At 40.4% G+C, this 19,813-nt stretch overlaps 1 protein-coding gene and 1 long non-coding RNA gene across 12 annotated transcripts in view; one reads left to right on the forward strand and one right to left on the reverse strand.

Moving 5' to 3' along the window:
- The window catches only part of COBLL1 (cordon-bleu WH2 repeat protein like 1), a 159,673-nt gene extending 144,534 nt beyond the window's left edge, over positions 1–15,139 (reverse strand). For 6 of the 10 annotated variants that reach the window (XM_078070909.1, XM_078070915.1, XM_078070907.1 and 3 more), the window contains exons 1-2: positions 14,741–14,983; positions 13,913–14,030 (exon numbers count right to left, since the gene is read on the reverse strand). In XM_078070909.1, coding sequence (XP_077927035.1) covers positions 13,913–14,030; positions 14,741–14,978 — 356 coding nt within the window. In that variant the 5' untranslated portion in view covers positions 14,979–14,983. Of the gene's footprint in view, positions 1–13,912; positions 14,031–14,161; positions 14,232–14,520; positions 14,646–14,740; positions 14,984–15,051 lie in introns of those variants that run through there. The other 4 variants (XM_078070908.1, XM_078070911.1, XM_078070910.1 and 1 more) reach the window with 4 other exon arrangements.
- The window catches only part of LOC118534506 (uncharacterized), a 78,808-nt gene continuing 72,360 nt past the window's right edge, over positions 13,366–19,813 (forward strand). For both annotated transcript variants that reach the window (XR_013447194.1, XR_013447195.1), the window contains exon 1: positions 13,366–13,841. This is a non-coding gene — a long non-coding RNA (uncharacterized LOC118534506). The remainder of the gene's footprint in view (positions 13,842–19,813) is intronic.

Raw genomic sequence — 19,813 nt, forward strand, 5'->3', positions numbered from 1 at the left:
AACCCCATCTTCCATTTCCTGGGAGAGAAAAATGAGAACAGACACGTTCTCTCGCTCCTTGGTTTCCATTTAGTACGGTAACAAAGTCAGCATTACACAAAGCTGTTTCCTAAAAAGCAGGTAATGTTAATAATTTAACAAGCATAAACTGAAAGCCTGATACGTGCTGGTGTTATTTCCACACTTTCATGCTGTATAATTATCTTCTTCCACCACAGAGGAAACGGAGGCCCAATGAGGGAAAGAAAGTACCCAGCCAACAAGTGGCAGAATAGAGACTGGGTTCCAAATCTCTGTCACCAAGTCCATTCTGCAACAGCTACCTGCTGAGTGTTATTCTGGCTTCTGGAAGGCACACTGGTTCACCACACTTGACAACTATAAAGTAGACTGCAGAGTTAAATGGAGAAAATTAGCCTCACTTAAAATGCTTTATGGAATGCTGTACACCTGGCCACACATTAAACTTTTACTTTTTCAAGGGTTTTTTTTTTTTTTTCTGATGAATTCTGGCTTAGAATTTCATTTTATTTGAAGACAATGTAAAATGTCGATTTGCTGCCAAAAATATTCTTAGAAAAATAAAATGAGCAAACTTGTTTTCTATTATAATTTATAGTTTTGTACACATCTTGAAATATAACTTTCAAAAACACTAGGGAGAAAGAGCACTCGTACTGATTTTTCGACAATTTAATTTCTTCCACTCATGATACGTTTAAATTCTCAAACTCTTCTTTCATGAGCTGGAATAAACACCCTTTATTATTTGTTCTTTTTCTTTAGCTACTATTGTTCACATCAAAAGGCTAATTTCTTATACCAGTAGAATAACTGAATCAAAATAGCAAGGCTCTTGACAATTTAGGTTTTAGGGTCTTGACACAAATGAGTGGAATTCTTATGCACTAATTAATCATGCAATTAATGACTAATTGCTTCATTCTCAAAACCTATATTCTATAAATCAAATGTTACTCTGCTACCATTATTCAAATAGGAATATTTAGGCTGTATATAACCATATACCACTTATGTCCTGTTAAACAATCTCCCCATGATAGCCAAATACTTGGTTTTGTCTAAGTTTGAGATGGAAACATTACTCAGAATTTTCACTTATACTACTAATGAAATGCATATTTCTCTTATAAACACCACTGCAGGGAATAATGCTAAAAGATCCTATCAGACCAAGAATGGAATTTTATAATAGAGTGCTAAGAGATTTACAACAGCTCTTTTAATGCTGTAGCATTTGATGGTGGTTTAACAATTCATTTTGATTAACGGCTACAAAAATGAATGTTAAATACTCAGTTTGATGCTTTGTGTAAATGAGCTTTTACCCCTCTAGTGAACAAGTAATCCACTGGTCTTCATCCCCAACACTGACCTCTTGCTCAGGTTCACACAAATTCAAATAATCCAATAACTCATCATTAGGTGTCTAGGTACGTGCAGGAAATTCAATTAAACCCAGCAGTATACACAAAAGAAGTCAAGAACATGGCCTCTGCTTTCTAGGTTTTCACAATCTAGTTAACTTAATCAAACATACCAGGAAAGAAAAAAAAAAAAAAAAAACCAGCAAAGAGTATTAGCACAGTAAATTGTAAACTGTGTAAAGAATGTTAAAATGACCAGCTAATAATAGCAAAGAGTGGTATGGGGGGGAATAAATCCAGTATCCATCAATAGGGGACTAGTTATATAAGTCATGGTTCATCCCTACAAAGACATAATACTAGGGGGAAAAAACAGAGCCCTTTATGTACTGAAATGGAATAATTACCAACTTATTATGATTAAGTAAAAAAAGCAAGGTACAAAGCAGCACTAACTTTGTATAAGAGAGAAACAATATACATACATACACTCGTTTCCTCCTGAGTGTAAGGAGATGCACTCTCCAATATGCTAGCCAATAATTACATAAGGCTTTTCAGCACTGGATATGTGGCTAGTGTGACTAAGAATTTAAGTTTCAATTTTATATAATTACATTTCAAAACTGACTCAGTGCAAAATATTTTGTTAAAGATAACATTTGTGTTTTGTAGAACTAGAATCATGTTAATTTGCATCATGTAATATATCTTTTAAATTGAATTTTTTAATGTAGTGCCTAAAAAATTTTAAATTGTATTTGTGGTTCCCATTATATTCCCACTGGACAGCACTGATAAACAGTATCCTACCAGGATTTGAAAGAATTGGTGACACTGATTGCCTCTGGGGAGAAAATCTGGCTGCCAGGAACCAAGGGACTAGAAAGAGGTCTCTCGCTATTTGGTCATATTCCTCTTGAATTTTGTGCCATTTGGATATATTGCCTATTAAAAAATAATGAATAAGTGGTGTGACCTATAAACACCAATGTAAAGAATTATTGACATTAAAATAATTATGAATTATATTTTGGATAGAATCTCTCCTCCCAAAAGCATATTTGGTACTTCTGAAGAGGTTATACATGGTCTTTGGCAGAAAATGCTCTGTAACAACCTAAGATCACAGAAGTGTTTCACAAACTGGAGTTACCAACTGAGCATAAGAGCACAAGAGATTAAAGATGTCAAGCCTCAAACTGCTTAAACTAGCAAAATCTAGCATTTAACACCACTGCCTTTTCTTTCACCACCCGAGAGTGTTCTTTCATTTTTCCACTCATTGAATATATTTTCTTGTTCCTTTCTTCATTTATATCCCCAACTAAGAACTTAATTATCTCTACAATTCCATTTAGCACTGAGTGCATCTACTTGGCTAGGTGAAGAAGGCGGGGGGGGGGGGGGGGGGGGAAGAATCAGGAAATATTCCCTTTCACAACCTACAAAATTAATTTCTTCCCATGAAGCAGTAGTGTAAAAGCATAAGCAGATCACAAAGGGCTCAAGTAAATGAGTACTATATACGACTGAGAGACATTTAATGTATTTAAATATAAAATGAAAAATCAGATTGCATATGTACAGGGTATTACTATTTCTTTCAAATTTTCCCATTTTAAAAACCAATACTTCAGGGGCACTGGGTGGCTCAGTCCCATTAAGCATCTGCCTTCAGCTCAGATCATGATCCCAGGGTCCTGGGATGGAGCCCCGCATCAGGCTCCCTGCTCAGCGGGGAGCCTGCTTCTCCCTCTCCCACTCCCCCTGCTTGTGTTCCCTCTCTCGCTGTCTCTCTCTCTGTCAAATAAATAAATAAAATCTTTAAAAAAACAAAACAAAACAATACTTCAGAAATTTTTTCCGCTTTGACATAGCTGATTTTATTTTTTTAAAAGATATTATTTGAGAGAGAGAGCGCACAAGAGCAGGGTGAGGGGCATAGGGAGAAGCAGACTCTCTGCTGAGCCGCGAGCCTGATGCGGGCTAGATGACACTTAACCAAGTGAGCCACCCAGGCACCCCGACATAGCTCATTTTAGAGCTTAAAATGCATATATCAATGAAAACTGTTTTTAATTAGCAGTATTAAGTTTAAGGGGGGGAAAAAAGCCACCATTCTCAATTGCAAAGCACACCCCTCCTTTTCTTACTCCTCAAGAATGTCTGACATAGGGTTGCACTGATAAAGATCATTTTGAGGAAATACTCCTAAGGCCACAGAGAGAATGTGTGCAAAGCCATCCACAACTCAGCCCAAATAAGACAGGTTCCTCACCCGTCACACAGACCACACACCAGAATGAATCATCAGCACAATAAGCAGAGGTTTTGACTAGGTTTAATTCAGAGAGCAAGGCATTCTAGATAGCCTTTAACTATTAAAATGGCCAAGTGCCAGCAGAATTTTTTAAATTGCTTCTTGACAGGAAATCTTATGAAATTCCCTGTGAAGATCAACAGATGGTAAAAGATGGAATTAAATAGCCATCAATGTACTGCTCCCCTGCCTCCTAAGCTGTGTATGCCTTCAGCAAGCCCATCATTTCTTAGTATCCCATGGCTGTTCTTTTAATACCAACAGTGTCTTGGTGTTCAAACCATTCCAATTATCTGTGTGGTTCCAGAAACTTGGTCTCTACCTTGCCTAAGTTTAACTAATCCAAATCCGTGATAGTCAAATATTGATCACCACCAACTTGATGTGCTCAATATCTGGAAGAATACAAAAAATAAATGGTTTGGTTTACCAAAAATAATAGCAAATTTCATTCAACACCTTCAGGTAACTCTTAGAATTGCCACTAATCTGAGCTTGCATAATCTGCTTAGTGTCCTAAATCACTATGATTCACAAAAAAATGAAAATCCCTAAGTGGTGCATCCCCAACTTATATACGAAATCCTGAATTTGATTAGAAAAACTCTAGGGATGCCTGGGTGGCTCACTCAGTCGGTTAAGCATCTGCCTTCAGTTCAGGTCATGGTCCCAGGGTACTGGGATGGAGCCCTGCACTGGGCTCCCTGCTCAGCAGGAAGCCTGCTTCTCCCTCTCCTCTGCCACTCCCCCTGCTTGTGCTCTGTCAAATAAATAAAATCTTAAAAAAAAAAAAAAGAAGAAAAACTCTAAAAACGCTCATTAGTAAATTCAAGTCTATACCACTTATAACTACCAAGTTAGTTGGAAACATGTTCCTAGGCTTCACAAGGATACCAGCACAAACTTCAGGACTAAATTTTCTTAGCATCATCTAAGAATGAATTTCCTATGTTTTTCTACATACACACAGGATCACAGATGATTAGACATAAGTTAGACGTTGCTCCTTTCAGACAAGGTTGTATTTCAAAAATGATATATGGTAAACTGGAGTAAATTACAGGTTGGAATAAGTTCTAGATAAAAATTTGTCCCAATTAAAATGTGAGGGGAAAATCAGTCTATTTCCCCTTTCAGAGCACTCATGTTTTTCATTCAAATGAAGTCATACCTAACTTTCCTACAGGAGGAAATGTTCACAGGTAATAAAACTATTACCTACCCTCTTTCAGAGAAAGAGGAAACTGAAGATAGAAGGCTGGTAGCATGGGATCACAACATAAAATTTAAAAAATTAGTTTATTTTCATATGCTAAAATTCTTTTCTGCCACCTCCAGCTTTGCTCTCCTAAAGCAGAGCAAAAAGATACTCATTTGAAATTAAAGCATCTAGCTGCTTTCTGGGAATGGACATCTTAAATAAAAGTGAAGACTGGAAGAAACCATGCCCATAATCTAGTAGGCACTTCACTCAGGAGTTTTGCTGTCAGCAAATGACCAAATCATGAACGCCCGAGAATATGGGGGCTGCCTGAGACCAGGAGGTCCTTTAAGACAGTCACCCTGTCTCTTTCCTATTAAAGCAGTGATACTTGACTGGCAGGCATAAAAGAACAAGAGAGAAACTAAGGGTTGCTCCTCTCTGACATTTCCACTTTAGCACAAGGGAAATAATAAATTCAGCAGCTCTTATAATTATCTTGACCACTGTTGATTTAATTTGTCCTAGAAACTACAGCATGTCCATTAGACATGGGAATGGTAGGGTGGTAGCCATGTTCCGATTTAGCAACTCAATTTCCTGTTTTTCCAGCAGATCTGAACTGATACACAACTGTAGCAGCTGTTAAAATTCTGGCTCCTGTCACCACTACTCCCCTTGGGGGTCATCTCATACTTCCTCACTTCCATTTCTCCAGAAATAATAGCATATGTGCATGCAGGTTAGAGAGATGAAAATCCCCAAGGACTGGTGATAAATGTCCCATTTAGGTTTCAGCATCTTAACTCTACTTCCTTATAAATATATCTTGGTATAAGTGCATAAGCTGTAATATTAGGCTACAAAGTAAAATGTTATAATTTTAAAAAGTACAGTGGAATGCATACCTTGGTGTTAATCCTCCAAAATTAATCACACTGAAAAACAAAGCACTTTTTCCAACGACACTACCATTTTAAAAATACATTCTGATGTCACTGGCCTTCAACCCTGTTTAAAGTCAACCTAACCATATCATGGACCTAAACTATTATAATTCAGGTGCTTTTTCAACCCCACTTCAAAGGGCCGCCTCTGAATCACTTTTGTTATTTTCACAAGTCAATCCCCCTCCCCCCAAAATATGGCATTTCACTCTTAATTCTGTCCAAAGTAATTTTCTACAAGTCTGAGGCAATTACAGAAGAAAACCTCTCTCCTATTAACCCAGACAGTAGGAGTCGCCATTATCAGCGGTTTCGCTTTGGGCAGTTTCGGTTGCCAGCGGTCAGCAGACGACCCCCCCTTCTGAGGAATCCTCACAAGGGTCAGTTGTAGCCTCACCCTGCGTCACAGGGCCTGCGTCACAGGGCCTGCGTCACCCACCTCGCTTCACCTCCTCAGGGAGGCGTTCTCTCATCCACGTCATCACTGGAAGGGTGAGTACAGTCCCGTATTTTGGGGGGCGGGGGGGGATAAAGAGTGCACGCATGAGCACATGCGGGAGTGAGAGAGACCAACCATATTCACATAACTTTTATTACATATTATATAATGTGGTGTCTCTCCCCATCGGATGGGGGCCCCCAAATGTGGGGCGAGGATCGAGTGGAAGCCAGTGGCTGGGCGCGGTGAAAGAATTCACCTGAGGCAGAACAAAGGAGAAAGTTTACTGAATAGCAGCAAGGGAGCCTCGGGCAGGACAGCCAGGGAGAGACTGACTGCAAGAAGGCAAGGGGTAGGGGCAGCTTTTAAAGAGGGAAAGTGAGGAAGTTTGGGGATGTACGGAATTTTCCCTTTCTGGTAACTGTGCCAGGTTGTAAGTAGCCCATTGGTTAGTTAGGGCCTATGGCTATTTTGAGGTGGGTCCCCTGCAGGGCCTGTCTGTATTCAGCCAAGCGGTCTCTGTGGACCCGCTCTACATTCCATTGCTCCAACCTGTTGCCCAAAAGTGCCCGCTACATATAACTGTTATGACTGTTCTATTTTATGATTAGTTATGTGGTTAATCTCTTACTGTGCCCACCTTGTAAATTAAACTTTATCACAGGTGTGTATGCGTAGGGGGGAGAAAACGGTGTGTATATATAGGGTTCGGTACTATCCCCAGTTTCAGGCATCCACTGGGGGCTGGAACATATGGAACATACCCCCCATGGAAAAAGGAGGGGGAGGAAGACTACAGTACTTTATGTATAATTGTTTACATTATCTCTGAAGCTCTAATTTCAATGCGCAGAGTGTTTCTAACAGGGAGAGAACAAGAGTAACCAGGGAGAATTAAAAGGAGGGATTCTGAAGCAATTCTTCTCCCTGTTTCCCTAGCATCTCCATTGTCACCACCTCATAACCACAAGCCTGAAAGCCTTAATGGGGCTCTATTTTTTCTCTGAAGAGTGGGCAGTTAAGAAACCGACCTGACTCAGTAGTATATGTGCTCTCCTCCCACAAAATTTCTGAAGGCCTGTTTCTGAGCAATATCCCAGAGTTATATAGCATGAAAAAGCATGGATATAATCAGGATATTGCCCAACATAGGGCACAACACATATTGGAAACCCAAATACCTTAATTTATTGCCAATGAAACCTGGAAATTCTGACCTTCGTAAGGATTTATCGCGATTTAAAATGTATTAAAACTTACAAATAGTACCAAGTTTTCAGCATTCTAGGAGTTGAGCTTAATAGACTTTTTCTCCTGCCTTGGCATTCTTTGCTGTCTTAATCCTGAGATGACCATCCCAATTAAAGTACTTTGTCAAATTACTCCACATTTCAACTCTACAGCTTTGTTTATGTGTAAAGCCATTAAGTAGTTTTAACTTATTTACATTTATAAACAGCATTGTGAACTTAAACTATATTAAAATAATAATAAATTACCCACGCTCACTCCATTATTTTTTCTTAAGACTAGTCAGTCTTTAAGAAGCTTTTCCAAGGGATTCATTCCTCAGATATGGAAGTTTGTATGCAAAACTGAAGACATTTGGCCCTTTATAAATAGTCCTGGGAAACTTCTTTCTCCCATACTTTTAGTTTATTTTTACTGTAACAGATGGGGGAAAATTTTAGCAAAGCAGTCATTAAAAAAAAAAAAAAGCCTTACAACAACTATCATACTAATGTTAGAACACTAAAAGCTTACAGATATGAAATATCTTTCACAACAAACAAAAATACTTGCTAGAAATTATAAAGGCAGTTTGACTTAACTCATAAAGTAGGTATAAACTCAATAGACCTAGATAGGAACTCTTTCAGCTTTGTTCCTAAACATCTTAACTATGTAGTAGTCATTTTTCATGAAAGTATCTCCAGCACAGAAGTTTAGAACTTCTTTTTAAAATATATTCCAGGGCGCCTGGGTGGCTCAGTTGGTTAAGCGACTGCCTTCGGCTCAGGTCATGATCCTGGAATCCCAGGATCAAGTCCCGCATCGGACTCCCTGCCCAGCAGGGAGTCTGCTTCTCCCTCTGACCCTCCCCTTTCTCATGTGCTCTCTCTCTCTCATTCTCTCTCTCAAATAAATAGAATATTTAAAAAATAAAAATAAAAATAAATAAAATATATTCCAATATCATATGTTAAAATTCTGCAATGCTTGCCAAGGGACCACGCCTGTCTTCACTTAAAAAAAAAAAATCAATCACTAATCACCACTCTGCAAAATCTCTTACTATAAGATATATTTTGTTATATGCAAACAGAACATTAATCATTAATCATTTTGTTCCAATTTCTATCTAAGTTTAATACTTAAAAGTCATCCTGCCAGTAAATAAACTTGAATTAAATAATAATCACTACTTCATTTATCGATTTCATAAGTTAGGCCAGGAGGGTCAGCAAACTTTATATATGGCCAAGGTAAATATTTTTAGCTTTGCAGGCCATATGATCTCTGTCTGGACCATTCAGCTATAATGAGAAAGCAGTCATAGACAATAGGCAAATGAGCGGGTATGGCTGTGTGCCAGTAAAACTCTACAGAAACAGAGGATAAGAGAATAATATCTAGAATATATACAAAACTCCTAAAATTCAACCAAAAAAGCAAACCCAACTAAAAAATAGGCAAAGAACTTAGACATTTCTCAAAAGAAGATATGCAAATAAACAATAAGGACATGAAATGATGCTCAACATCAGTAATCACTAGGAAAATGCAAGTCAAAACTACAATGAGATACCACCTCACACTCACTAGGATGGCTACTATTTAAAAAAAAAATAACAAACAGGAAGCATCAAGGGTTGGCAACCCTTGTGCGCTGTTGTTGGAATGTTAAAGTAGTACAACCAATATAGAAAAGAGTATGGTTGCCCTCAAAAAATTAGAAATAGCATTACCATTTGATCCAGCAATTCTACTTCAAAAGAACTGAAAGCAGGGTCTTAAAAAGATATCTGTATACCCATGTTCCTAGCAGCATTATTCACAATAGCTAAAATAAGGAAGCAACCCAGTGTCCATCCACAGATAAGCACAATGTAGAATATTATTCAGCCCTAAAAAAGAAATTATGATATATGCTACAATATGAACTTTGAGAACATTATGCTAAGTGAAATAAGCCAATCACAAAAAAAAAAGAAAAAAAATAGAGACTGTTTGATTCCACTTATACAAGCTACCTAGAGTGGTCAAAATCACAGAGACAGAAAGTAGAATGATGGCTGCCAGGGGATGGGGGGGAGAGGAGAGGGGGAGCTATGTTTAACGGGTATGAAGTTTCAGTTCTACATGATGAAAAAAGAGTTCTGGAAATGGACGGTGGCAATGGCTGTACAACAATATGAATGTACCACTGAACTGTACACTTAAAAATGTTTAAGATAAATCTTGTTATATGCATTTTACCAACAACAACAAATTACAATTAAAACCAAATAGGTGAATTTCAGCCTTCTGGACTTACTTTGCTTGGCCATAGTTTGCTGATCAGAGTTAAGCTATTATATATTAAGCTTGAAGCATAAACATAATGTTTTAAAGCTAACATGAAAGTACCATTTCTATACTAACATCATGTTCTTTTCCTGCAGACTTAAGAGAGTTTCTTTGGTAAAGCTCTTAACATCAGCAGCCAATCTCCTAGTGATTAGAAAACGTGTTTTATATAACGTAAGGGCTCCCAAGTTTTGACTAATTAAATGAAAGCAGTTGTCTCAATAACATGAAGCGTGTATTATATAAATACACCTGGCATTTCAATACTGTAATAAGGTCATAACATTATTCAATATCCTCTAACACATTTAGAGGAAATTAGACTTTGGACAAAAAGTTATAATATTATCTTAATTTCATTTTTTTATTTGGTAATCAAAAATTCCTAATTTGAAAGTATACTATAAATTTAATAGCCACCTAATAGCAAAAATAAGTAGTTTGTCATATGACAAAAGGCGGCTGTCAGTTAACTATGTGTTATATCATCCCGAACACATGAAAATGTTCAATATTTTGAAGACATAAACCAAACATTTAAGTTCCTTTTAAATCCTAGGCATTGGGGTTTTTCATATGCATTAGAATTTGTAGGAGTTTTTAAACATATAAACATGATTTTTAAAAGAGTCAGGGCAAGACATTTATAAAGCCACTCTAAATAAAAATACTTTGGCCATTCAGAGTAATCCATAGTGGCAAACATTGGGTGCCAACATGCCTACTGAGGAAGAGCACAGGAATGGGGATCAGATCTTGTTTTTGTTACTCTTTCATCACTTAAAGTTGTGTGGCTCTGAGTTTGTTAGTTTAGCTCTCAGAGCCTCGGTTTCCACAAGTGCAAAGTGGTGTTAATATACTTCCTCAGAAAGGAGTAGCAATTTTTTTTAGATATTACTATAAAGCACCTAAATGGAATCTTTAAAGAAGCAAACTAAAGCTGGAAGTGAGGATCCTGAGTTGCCTAAAAATGATTAATAGCAACCCCTATTCCATTTATGGCTTCACCTCCATCTCAGATGTTGACACTTAATCAATGGTTCTCAGATCTGATAGCACACTACAATCACTGAAGCAGCATTTAAAACCTCTCCACAGCTTGTCCCAGCATAGGCCAAATAAAATCAGAATCGGTAGCAGGTGTGAGACCATGGGTGTTAGTTTTAAAGATCCCTAGGTAATTCTCATGTTGCAACCTCAGCTAAGATAGTCAACTTCTAAGTAATCAATGTTAGCTAACAAGAATTCAGTTTATACAATCAGTAAAATTTTAGAGCCAGCAGTGCATCCAAATAGTAGCTTAAAAAAGTAACTGCTAAATCATTTAATTTTTTCTATGCCTGCAATGAACTCCATAGCTCCAAAGCTGCAAAATTATAAAGTAGGTTTTTTACCCCGGTCCATTCCTAAAAATTTGTTTCAGAATCAAAACATTAAGGTCTCTCAAAGCAAGGTTAACTACATTTAGTTTTGACATTTAAATTTCAATAAATTAAAAAACAAAGGGGGGGCTATCTGTTCAGGGCAAGTAAAAAACACAAGCAGTAGTAGTTCTGAAGATAATGTACCCAAATTGACTCTTTGAAATTTATATGTATCTTACAGTGGTCAGTTAAAGATTAAAAAAAAAAAAAAATGCAATGAACTAGGGAACCAAAGTCCTGGGTTTTCCTTTAGGTTTTGCCACTCATTTGTTCTGGGACTTCAGCAAAGTCACTCAGTGTCTCCAGGCTTCAGATTCTCATTTGTAAAATATAGAGTTGCACTAGATTTCTTTAAAATGACCTGTTACAACAATGTAAAACTTGGAAAATTACAGAGGGATTCCTTACAGCAGGGATATCCAAGGAGGACTAAACTAGGCCTCATAGGTTATTAGAGTGATGAGTCATGGTTTAATTAGTTTTATAGTAAGGAATTTACTTCCCAAACCCAATAATTTATTGTAACACTTTGAGATTGCTCCCTGCCACCTCCCATAAACCCATATCTAGGATACTTCTTTCCCCACAATTAAATCATGTTTAACGTTTTGGGATTGAGAAAAAGAACAAAAGCAATACTGTACTGAATATTCAACAAATATAACAGGCACTTGGGATATGCCAAGGGACAAGATAGAAAAGTGAAAGATGACATTTTTTTTGTTTATACTTTGCAGATATTGATCACTTCTCTAAATAGAATGTAAGGTAAAATGATACAGCCAGGGTGTTACTCTAGATAGGATGTTGAAGCATTTTTGCAGATGTCCCACCTTAAATTTGGAGGGTCAAATTCCTTAAAAGTATTTTCTTCATAGTTGAAGAATTAGATAAAGTAGTTTTGTACATTTTCAAGAATGTATCCGCTTAAGCTTTAAATTCTCAAAAGTGAAATCTGAAGTCATGCTTATCATTAGATAGCTCTTTCCACTCCTTCATCCCAAAGCCATCTGATCTCACCTATTTTACTCAAAAGTACTGATTTCTGAACACTAGTAAGTATATTTCGTGTATATGCATATGCTGTCGTTTTTTAATTGTCCCTTAACTTAATACATTTTCAAATCCACCGGTTTAATACTATCTTATTTTGTGGCACTCAAATACATTTCTGTATTCCTGAAAGTTTCATCTTCAATTTACATATCTCGGCTGTTCCATTTAGAGGCCCATGCTTTGATAATTAAGATCTTTCTACCAATACATTTCTTTACTCACACATCCTGATGCGAGAATAAATGGAAGAATATATAATACTGAACAATGAAAACACTGGGAAAATAGGAACGGAAGTCAAGAGTAACAGGGCTATTTGCAGAGGGGAGAAGACAATTCGAACAAATGAAAGAATTCATACACTACATGTTTCCTCTACGTAAGCATTATGCTAAATATCTTTTATATTAGTCATGTTGCTTTGAGACTTTTCCATGTTTCCTCTAGACAACTGCCAATGTTCGCATGGTCTCTGATGAATAAACATGCTGTGACTTGCTTCTAAGGAAACGCCTGTCATGTTCCAGGGAAAAATGACTTCTCTACTCTTCAGTCAGGGAAACTGCACAACTCTCATTCATTAGTTACAAAGTCGATTTTTCCTTAACGTTTCTTTTCTGGAATATTTGTGTTCTCTTTAGGGCATTAGAGCCTTCAGATTAACTATCACAAAAGAAACTGAGTTGGGGGAACATGTGTAGGAAAAGTTACACTACATCAAAGCGGTTCCCACTTCAGAAGCTCAAAGAGCGCCCAAACAGCCTTCACTGTTTACCAAGACGAAGGTTATTTTCAGGGTCTCCCCATCTCTTGCAGAACTACCTGTTCTCATTACTGTTTACCCAAACGCTTAGCAAGGTGATTATTAGCATATCTGGCAGGAAGACATGCTTCATTTAATATTAACTCACCATGTGACAGCCCCTTCCCTCCAATCTCTCTTCAAACACGTGAGGACACAAAAGAAAGTATGGTTGTTTGCAGTCTGACTTTGCGCTACGCTTTGGCACCAGCAATTGGCCACAGGCACGCACACCCCCAATCAGAGGCGCTCACCCTGCCGGGTCCCGGAACTGTCATGCGGGCTGACAGCTGGTACGCCCTCCCGCGGCCCTCCACCGCTCGCAGAAAGCCCCTTCCTTACAGTCACTTTGACACTGCTCACCTGCCTGGGCCTCGGCCCTCAGCCAAAGAAACTTTCTTCCCCCTTCCCAAGAGCTCACATACAGGTATCGTCCGCCGCTCTTCCAGAGCGCCAAACAAGGGGCTCTTTGTTACAATTTTTGCTCCAGGACTTCTCACCCAATTCCTAGCATTCAGCTGCCCTTCGGCAACTCAGAGCAGCCCCAGCAGAAAAGCAATCAAAACTACCATATCCCTTCGCCCCCGCGCTCGGGCGGCCTCCAAGGAGGCCGGGAGGAAGCAGCCTCCTCGGCTGCCTATCCCGCCGCCAGTGAGTCAGGCAGCTGACAGGGCAGCGAGTTGCCAGCCAGGTAAACGCGCTGCGGCGGCCTTGCTGCCCTCGCCCTCCCGGGAGAACTTCGGCGCGGCGCTCTAGGCTTACCGGGTTGGGGCGGCGGGAGGCGTGGGCGCCGCCAGGGCGTCCTGCGAGCGCGGGGTTCGGCTGTCCATCGCCCTGCGGGTCGCGGCGCGGACTCCAGTAGCGAGGCGGCGTGTCACTACTAAAGTAGGAGAGGCCGGCTGGTCAGGGCGGGACGCGCGCTACCGGAGGCCTGAGCGGGGCGGGCCGCGCGTCAAGAGCCCGCCCGAGCCCCCCAGCCCCGGGCCGGTCGGCCTCCGGGTGCGCTCCCACCTGCGGGCCGAGGCTCCCAGCCCGCGAGGCCCCCCGCCTCAGGTCCTAGTGGCCGCCCGCTGCTGCGGCGGCGGAAGGCGGCGCTGCAGCCCCCGCCCCGTGGGGCTTACTGGGTAGCCATTTGGCGCCTCTTGGGGCGGGAGAGGAGCTGCCCAGGCTGGAAGGAGGAGAAGAAGGGCAAGAAGCGAGGCTCACAGGCACCGCCGCCACTCCGGCAGCGCGTCTCCGGGCTCCCCTGGCCGAGTTTGCACAAACAAAACGCCCTGGGAAAACTTTTCGCGAAGAAAAGTTGGGAGGGCTAATTCCTCTTTTCCCACCCAGGGCTCCTACTTTCTTTTCAGAAAGAGACAGTGGCTCGCCTGTTCTTTCCCGCGGCTTCCTCTCCCACTCTTCCCTCCCCCGGACCGCGCGCTCGTAGTTGGTCTCTCAAGCCGGGGCTTGAAGGAGTAGAGCGCGGCAGCCTCTCCCAGCCTCAGCCCCGCGCGGGCCGGGCCGAGGCAGCGCCTCCCCCTGCCTTGCGGGCGGGGTGGCTGGCCCTCACCGGGCGCCGCGGGGCCTTCCCCTAGCCGGCTCACTCACCCTGCCCCATTTCCCTGCCCAGAGCCCCGGAGCTCGCCGCCACCTCCGCCGGTCGGCCACCCAAAAGTGGTGACGAGGCTCGGTGGCATCGGAGCGAGAGAGGCAGTGAGCCGGAGACAAAAACGGGCGGGGGTGGGCGAGAACCGGGTAGGAATTTCCCTCCCACCCGATTTCGGGTCTTTGGGGTTCGGCTGGGGGAGCGGAACGGAAAGGAAACTCCCGTGCAGAGAGTTCCCATTCCCATCGCTAGGGCGTCGCTTCGGGAAGCCCGGCGCGCGGGAGCCGAACAGGTGGGGAGGAAGGGAGGGTACCTGCCCTGCGAGGACCGGAGGGGAGGACCTGGGCTGCCGCGGAAGTGCGGGGAGAAACTCGCCCAACTGGGCCTGCAGCTCGCTCTCCCTGTGGTACGACCTTCCACATCCAGGGCGGTTTGTTTCTTTCCCCCCACCGCCCCCCCCGCCAACTTGACCTCTAAGGTTGCTATTCGTTTAGAAGCTCACCTGTGACACTGATTTTTCTAATCGGTGGCAGGTTTAAGCTTGCCCTGTCTTCAGAGGGGTGTTTCTTTCTTTCTTTCTTTCTTTTTAAGCATATAACAGCTGTGACATGAGGACTGGAAAATAATGTCTGATGATAATCTATTAACTAAGAACAAATGATCGATTTTATTCACCTCTTGGAAATTTTACAGGAATAAAAGAATCACAGACGCAGCTGCGTGCTTGTTTATACATTTTAGTTCCCATGCGCCTGCTCTGTAGATGGTTCTTTACACCTGACAAATAGGTATATTTGCATATCTTGTATATTATAAATGCCAGTTGTAAGGTGCAAGCCATTTTTGATGGGCCCAAAGGCTTGCTTTCAGAAAAATAACGTGAAATTAAGAAATTAACCTCAGACTACAGTTTAAGAATAAAAATATTTCAATGAACTATTGCAGAGACTAGGTGAAAGCATGGTAAAGGAGGCCTCTTATGATATTAGCATCATGTAACAAATCTGTGTTGGCCACTTCACCCCAGTGATAGGATAACGTTTGACAGATGGTAAAAATTAAACTGATATGTAAAACTAAGTCTTGACTAAATGCTCCTTAGTATGTAAGCATTGTAGCAATCAAAAAGATTGCTGAAACTAACATACTAAATACCTAGCAATATGCCATTTGTCTGTTATGGGCACTCATTACTATGTATTCCTTTCTGTGCATAATACATTCCTTTCAATGTATCTTTACATAGGAAAAGGGGGGGGGAAGTAGCTTATTTAGATAATGAAACCGAATCAGAAAAAGTTGCATTTTAATATTTTACCTGATTTAAATATTAATCAATTAAATTAAATATGTCTGGCTTTTAGTCTCTAAATAAGGTTAAACAATTTCATGAATTAATCATGCTTCTAAATGACTTACAGTTGCTTGCACAGACAGTAATGCAAGCATTGAGTAACAGTGAAACTAGTCTATTGACTTTCGATCACAAAAATCAAAATTAAACTTTAATTAGTTTCGATCTTAATTTATGACATGCTAATAAATATTGACTCCGTTAGTCTAACCTGAAACATCAAACATTTTCATAACGTTTCAGTGATCACCAATTTTTCCTGTCCTCCTAGTTTTAGGCGTAGGTAGGATTACACTCTCCGCCCCACTGAAATTAGGTAGAGCGATGTAATTTGTTTTAGGAAGTAAATGTGAACAGACATGAAACGTTTCATTTCCTGGTGGAATCACTGAAGGGCCAGTGCTTGACTCTATGCTCTCTTTCCTAGCTGCTGCAATCGTGGAATTGAGTATTAAGATGGAAGGGCACGGGACTGAAGTATCCTGGAGGCATTCCAGGCATTACTTAGCCTTCCTTAGGTATAATCATGGTTGACAACTTTCCGAATCACTAATAGGCTAGACCTGATGTTCTTTTAATATGGTACTAACCTACACTCCCTAGAGTCTGCTTGTTACATACATAGTTCATTAGCAAAACAGTAATCACAGTTGCTATAAACTACCTCCTCCCAATCCTTTCCTCTGGTTATGCTCAACTATTGCAAAATTACCCAAGTTTCCAAGATTTTGGTAAATTTCTCTCTGGAAATCTCCCTCCCTTCATTCCATCCAACCATTTTTAATGCGTGTACTTAGGTATTTTCTCTTCTGAAAGACCTCCTGACTACATGGGTAGAATTAGCACTTCCCTTTCTTAGCCCCAGTAAATTCTGTTAGGTGGGGCCTGGGCCCCATGATATTTTTAGTTTTCAGTTACACAATAATGGGGTGTGTAGTGGGGGTGAACTTAAGGGTCCATGTCTCATCCTTTGCGACCTGAAAGGATTGCCCAGAACACTGAACGCTCTTTGCAGCTATCTGTGGAATGAATAAAGGAGTGAAGAAATCCTTTAAGACTCCATTCCTTGGGCACCTGGGTGGCTCAGTTGGTTGAGCAACTGCCTTCGGCTCAGGTCATGATCCTAGAGTCCCACATCGGGCTCCCTGCTCAGCAGGGAGTCTGCTTCTCCCCCTGACCCTTTCCCCTCTCATGCTCTCTCTCTCTATCTCATTCTCTCTCTCAAATAAATAAATAAAATCTTTTAAAAAAAAAAAAGACTCCATTCCTCAGTGAAATTTTAAGAGGCGGGTGGAAACTTAAATCAGGACAGGTGTTTTCAATTTTAAATAACTGTTAGACCATTTTAAATGGAACAGATGGTGAGTTTGTCCCTTTTGGGAGAGACTTATTCTCCACATGGTTAGCTACCTGATGGGGTTAGTTTCAAAATCACCAGGTAGAAAGAAGATCCATTTAGCTATATATCTCTTTGAATGATAGTTTAGGTTTCAGATTTCTGCTTGGAGAGTATTGAAATGGAGAAAGGTTTACATACTTAATAAATACGTATGTGCTCATATAAAAAGCAAACAACACTGTATAAAGTGGGCAATGCAAAAATTATTGGAGAAATAGAATTGGAGTTTGTCTAAATATTTTGTAAACTATTTGGGACAATGAAAAACTTTTTAATATTTAAGTATGTTTAAATATTCGAGTATAAGTGCCACTGAATAGATTTATTTAAAACAAAAATCAGGGGCGCCTGGGTGGCTCAGTCGTTAAGCATCTGCCTTCGGCTCAGGTCATGATCCCAGGGTCCTGGGATCCAGCCCCGCATCGGGCTCCCTGCTCTGCGGGAAGCCTGCTTCTCCCTCTCCCACTCCCCCTGCTTGTGTTCCCTCTCTTGCTCTGTCTCTCTCTGTCAAATAAATAAAATCTTTAAAAAAAACAAAAAAAATCATACTTCAGAGGTGATAAATATCTTCGTGTGCACTTCACTTTAGCATAGTATAGCCTAAAGAAAGTGCTTATTTTATGTCTTACTAGATTGTGTATGTGTGTGCATGTGTGTGAGGTTTTTTTTTTTTTTTAAAGATTTTATTTATTTGACAGAGAGAAAGAGAGCACAAGTAGGCAGAACAGCAGGGAGAGGGAGAGGAAGAAGCAGGCTCTCCACCGAGCAGGGAGCCCGACGTGGGGCTCAATCCCAGGACCCTGGGATCATGACCTGAGCCGAAGGCAGCCGCTTAACCGACTGAGCCACCCAGGTGCCCCTGTGTGTGAGGTTTTATATAGCAAGATCAGAGATGTTGGAAGGTAGTATTCAATTTTAATGAACCTCTTCAGACTCTGTATCTCAGAGAAGCCCCTTAATCTCAGGCAAGCATGTCTTTATTATTATTATTATTGTCTTTTTTTTAAGATTTTATTTATTTATTTGACAGAGAGAGACACAGCGAGAGAGGGAACACAAGCAGGGGGAGTAGAAGAGGGAGAAGCAGGCTTCCCGCAGAGCAGGGAGCCCGATGTGGGGCTGGATCCCAGGACCCTGGGATCATGACCTGAGCCGAAGGCAGACGCTTAACGACTGAGCCACCCAGGCGCCCCTATTATTAAGGTCTTTATGAGAGTTTATTGATGACAACAGAGAGCTAAGTCAGGCTCATGGCTTTATTCCCAAGTCTGGAATATATACATTATAGTTTATTATCATTTTATCTTCTTATCGTGTTCTTATAATTTAGAGTACTCCTACTGACTTAAAACATAGTGTTGTTAGAAGTCAGTGTCTTCCATATAAATACTCCATGAGAGAGCTTTATCCTAAAGTACCCAAATCTTTTTTTTTTCCTCTGGCAGCCAGGACTCTTTGACAGGTTTTCTACTTAGTCACCACTGTCTCTATCTTTACCATTGGCATAACTGCTTTTCCTTCTTCTCTTATTTATCATCTTATTTTAATGCCTTTCATTTTCAAACTGCCCAGTAATTGTTTCAAAGGTGAAAATAAATTCTATATATATATAATGTTTAAGATTTTATTTATTTATTTGAAAGAGAGAGAGCACAAGTGGGGGGGGCACTCTGCTCTGAAGACAGAAATATATTTGCAGGAATTTGTGAAAAATGATTAAATTTTTAAATGATTGTGTGTTTGTCTAATGTCTAATGTATGTAAAACTTACAGATTAGTTTTGTCCATTGAAATTACTTCTGGAGCAATTGTTAATTATATTTATTTAAAAGCAAAACAGGGGGGCGCCTGGGTGGCTTAGTCGTTAAGTGTCTGCCTTTGGCTCAGGTCATGATCCCAGGGTCCTGGAATGCAGCCCCGCATCAGACTCCCTGCTCGGTGGGAAGCCTGCTTCTCCCTCTCCTACTCTCTCTGCTTGTGTTCCCTCTCTAGCTGTCTCTCTCTCTCTGTGTCAAATAAATAAATAAAATCTTTAAAAAAAAAGCAAAACAGGGGCACCTGGCTGGCTCAGTCCATGGAGCATGCAACTCTTGATCTCAAGGTCGTGATTTCAAGCCCCACACTGGGTATAGAGCTTACTTAAAAAAAATTAAAAGCATATACAATAACTAAAGGTTGTATTGTTTATGTAGTTTTTAATAACCATGGTAATCATAGCCATTTTTATTTGTAAAGAATGCTCATAAAATTTATAATATGTGAAATAAGTAACATACTCAAATGAAATGGTAATATAATGATTATATTTTTAAGTGTTTAATA

This window comes from Halichoerus grypus, chromosome 4, assembly GCF_964656455.1.
Source record: "Halichoerus grypus chromosome 4, mHalGry1.hap1.1, whole genome shotgun sequence".
Lineage (NCBI taxonomy): Eukaryota > Metazoa > Chordata > Mammalia > Carnivora > Phocidae > Halichoerus > Halichoerus grypus.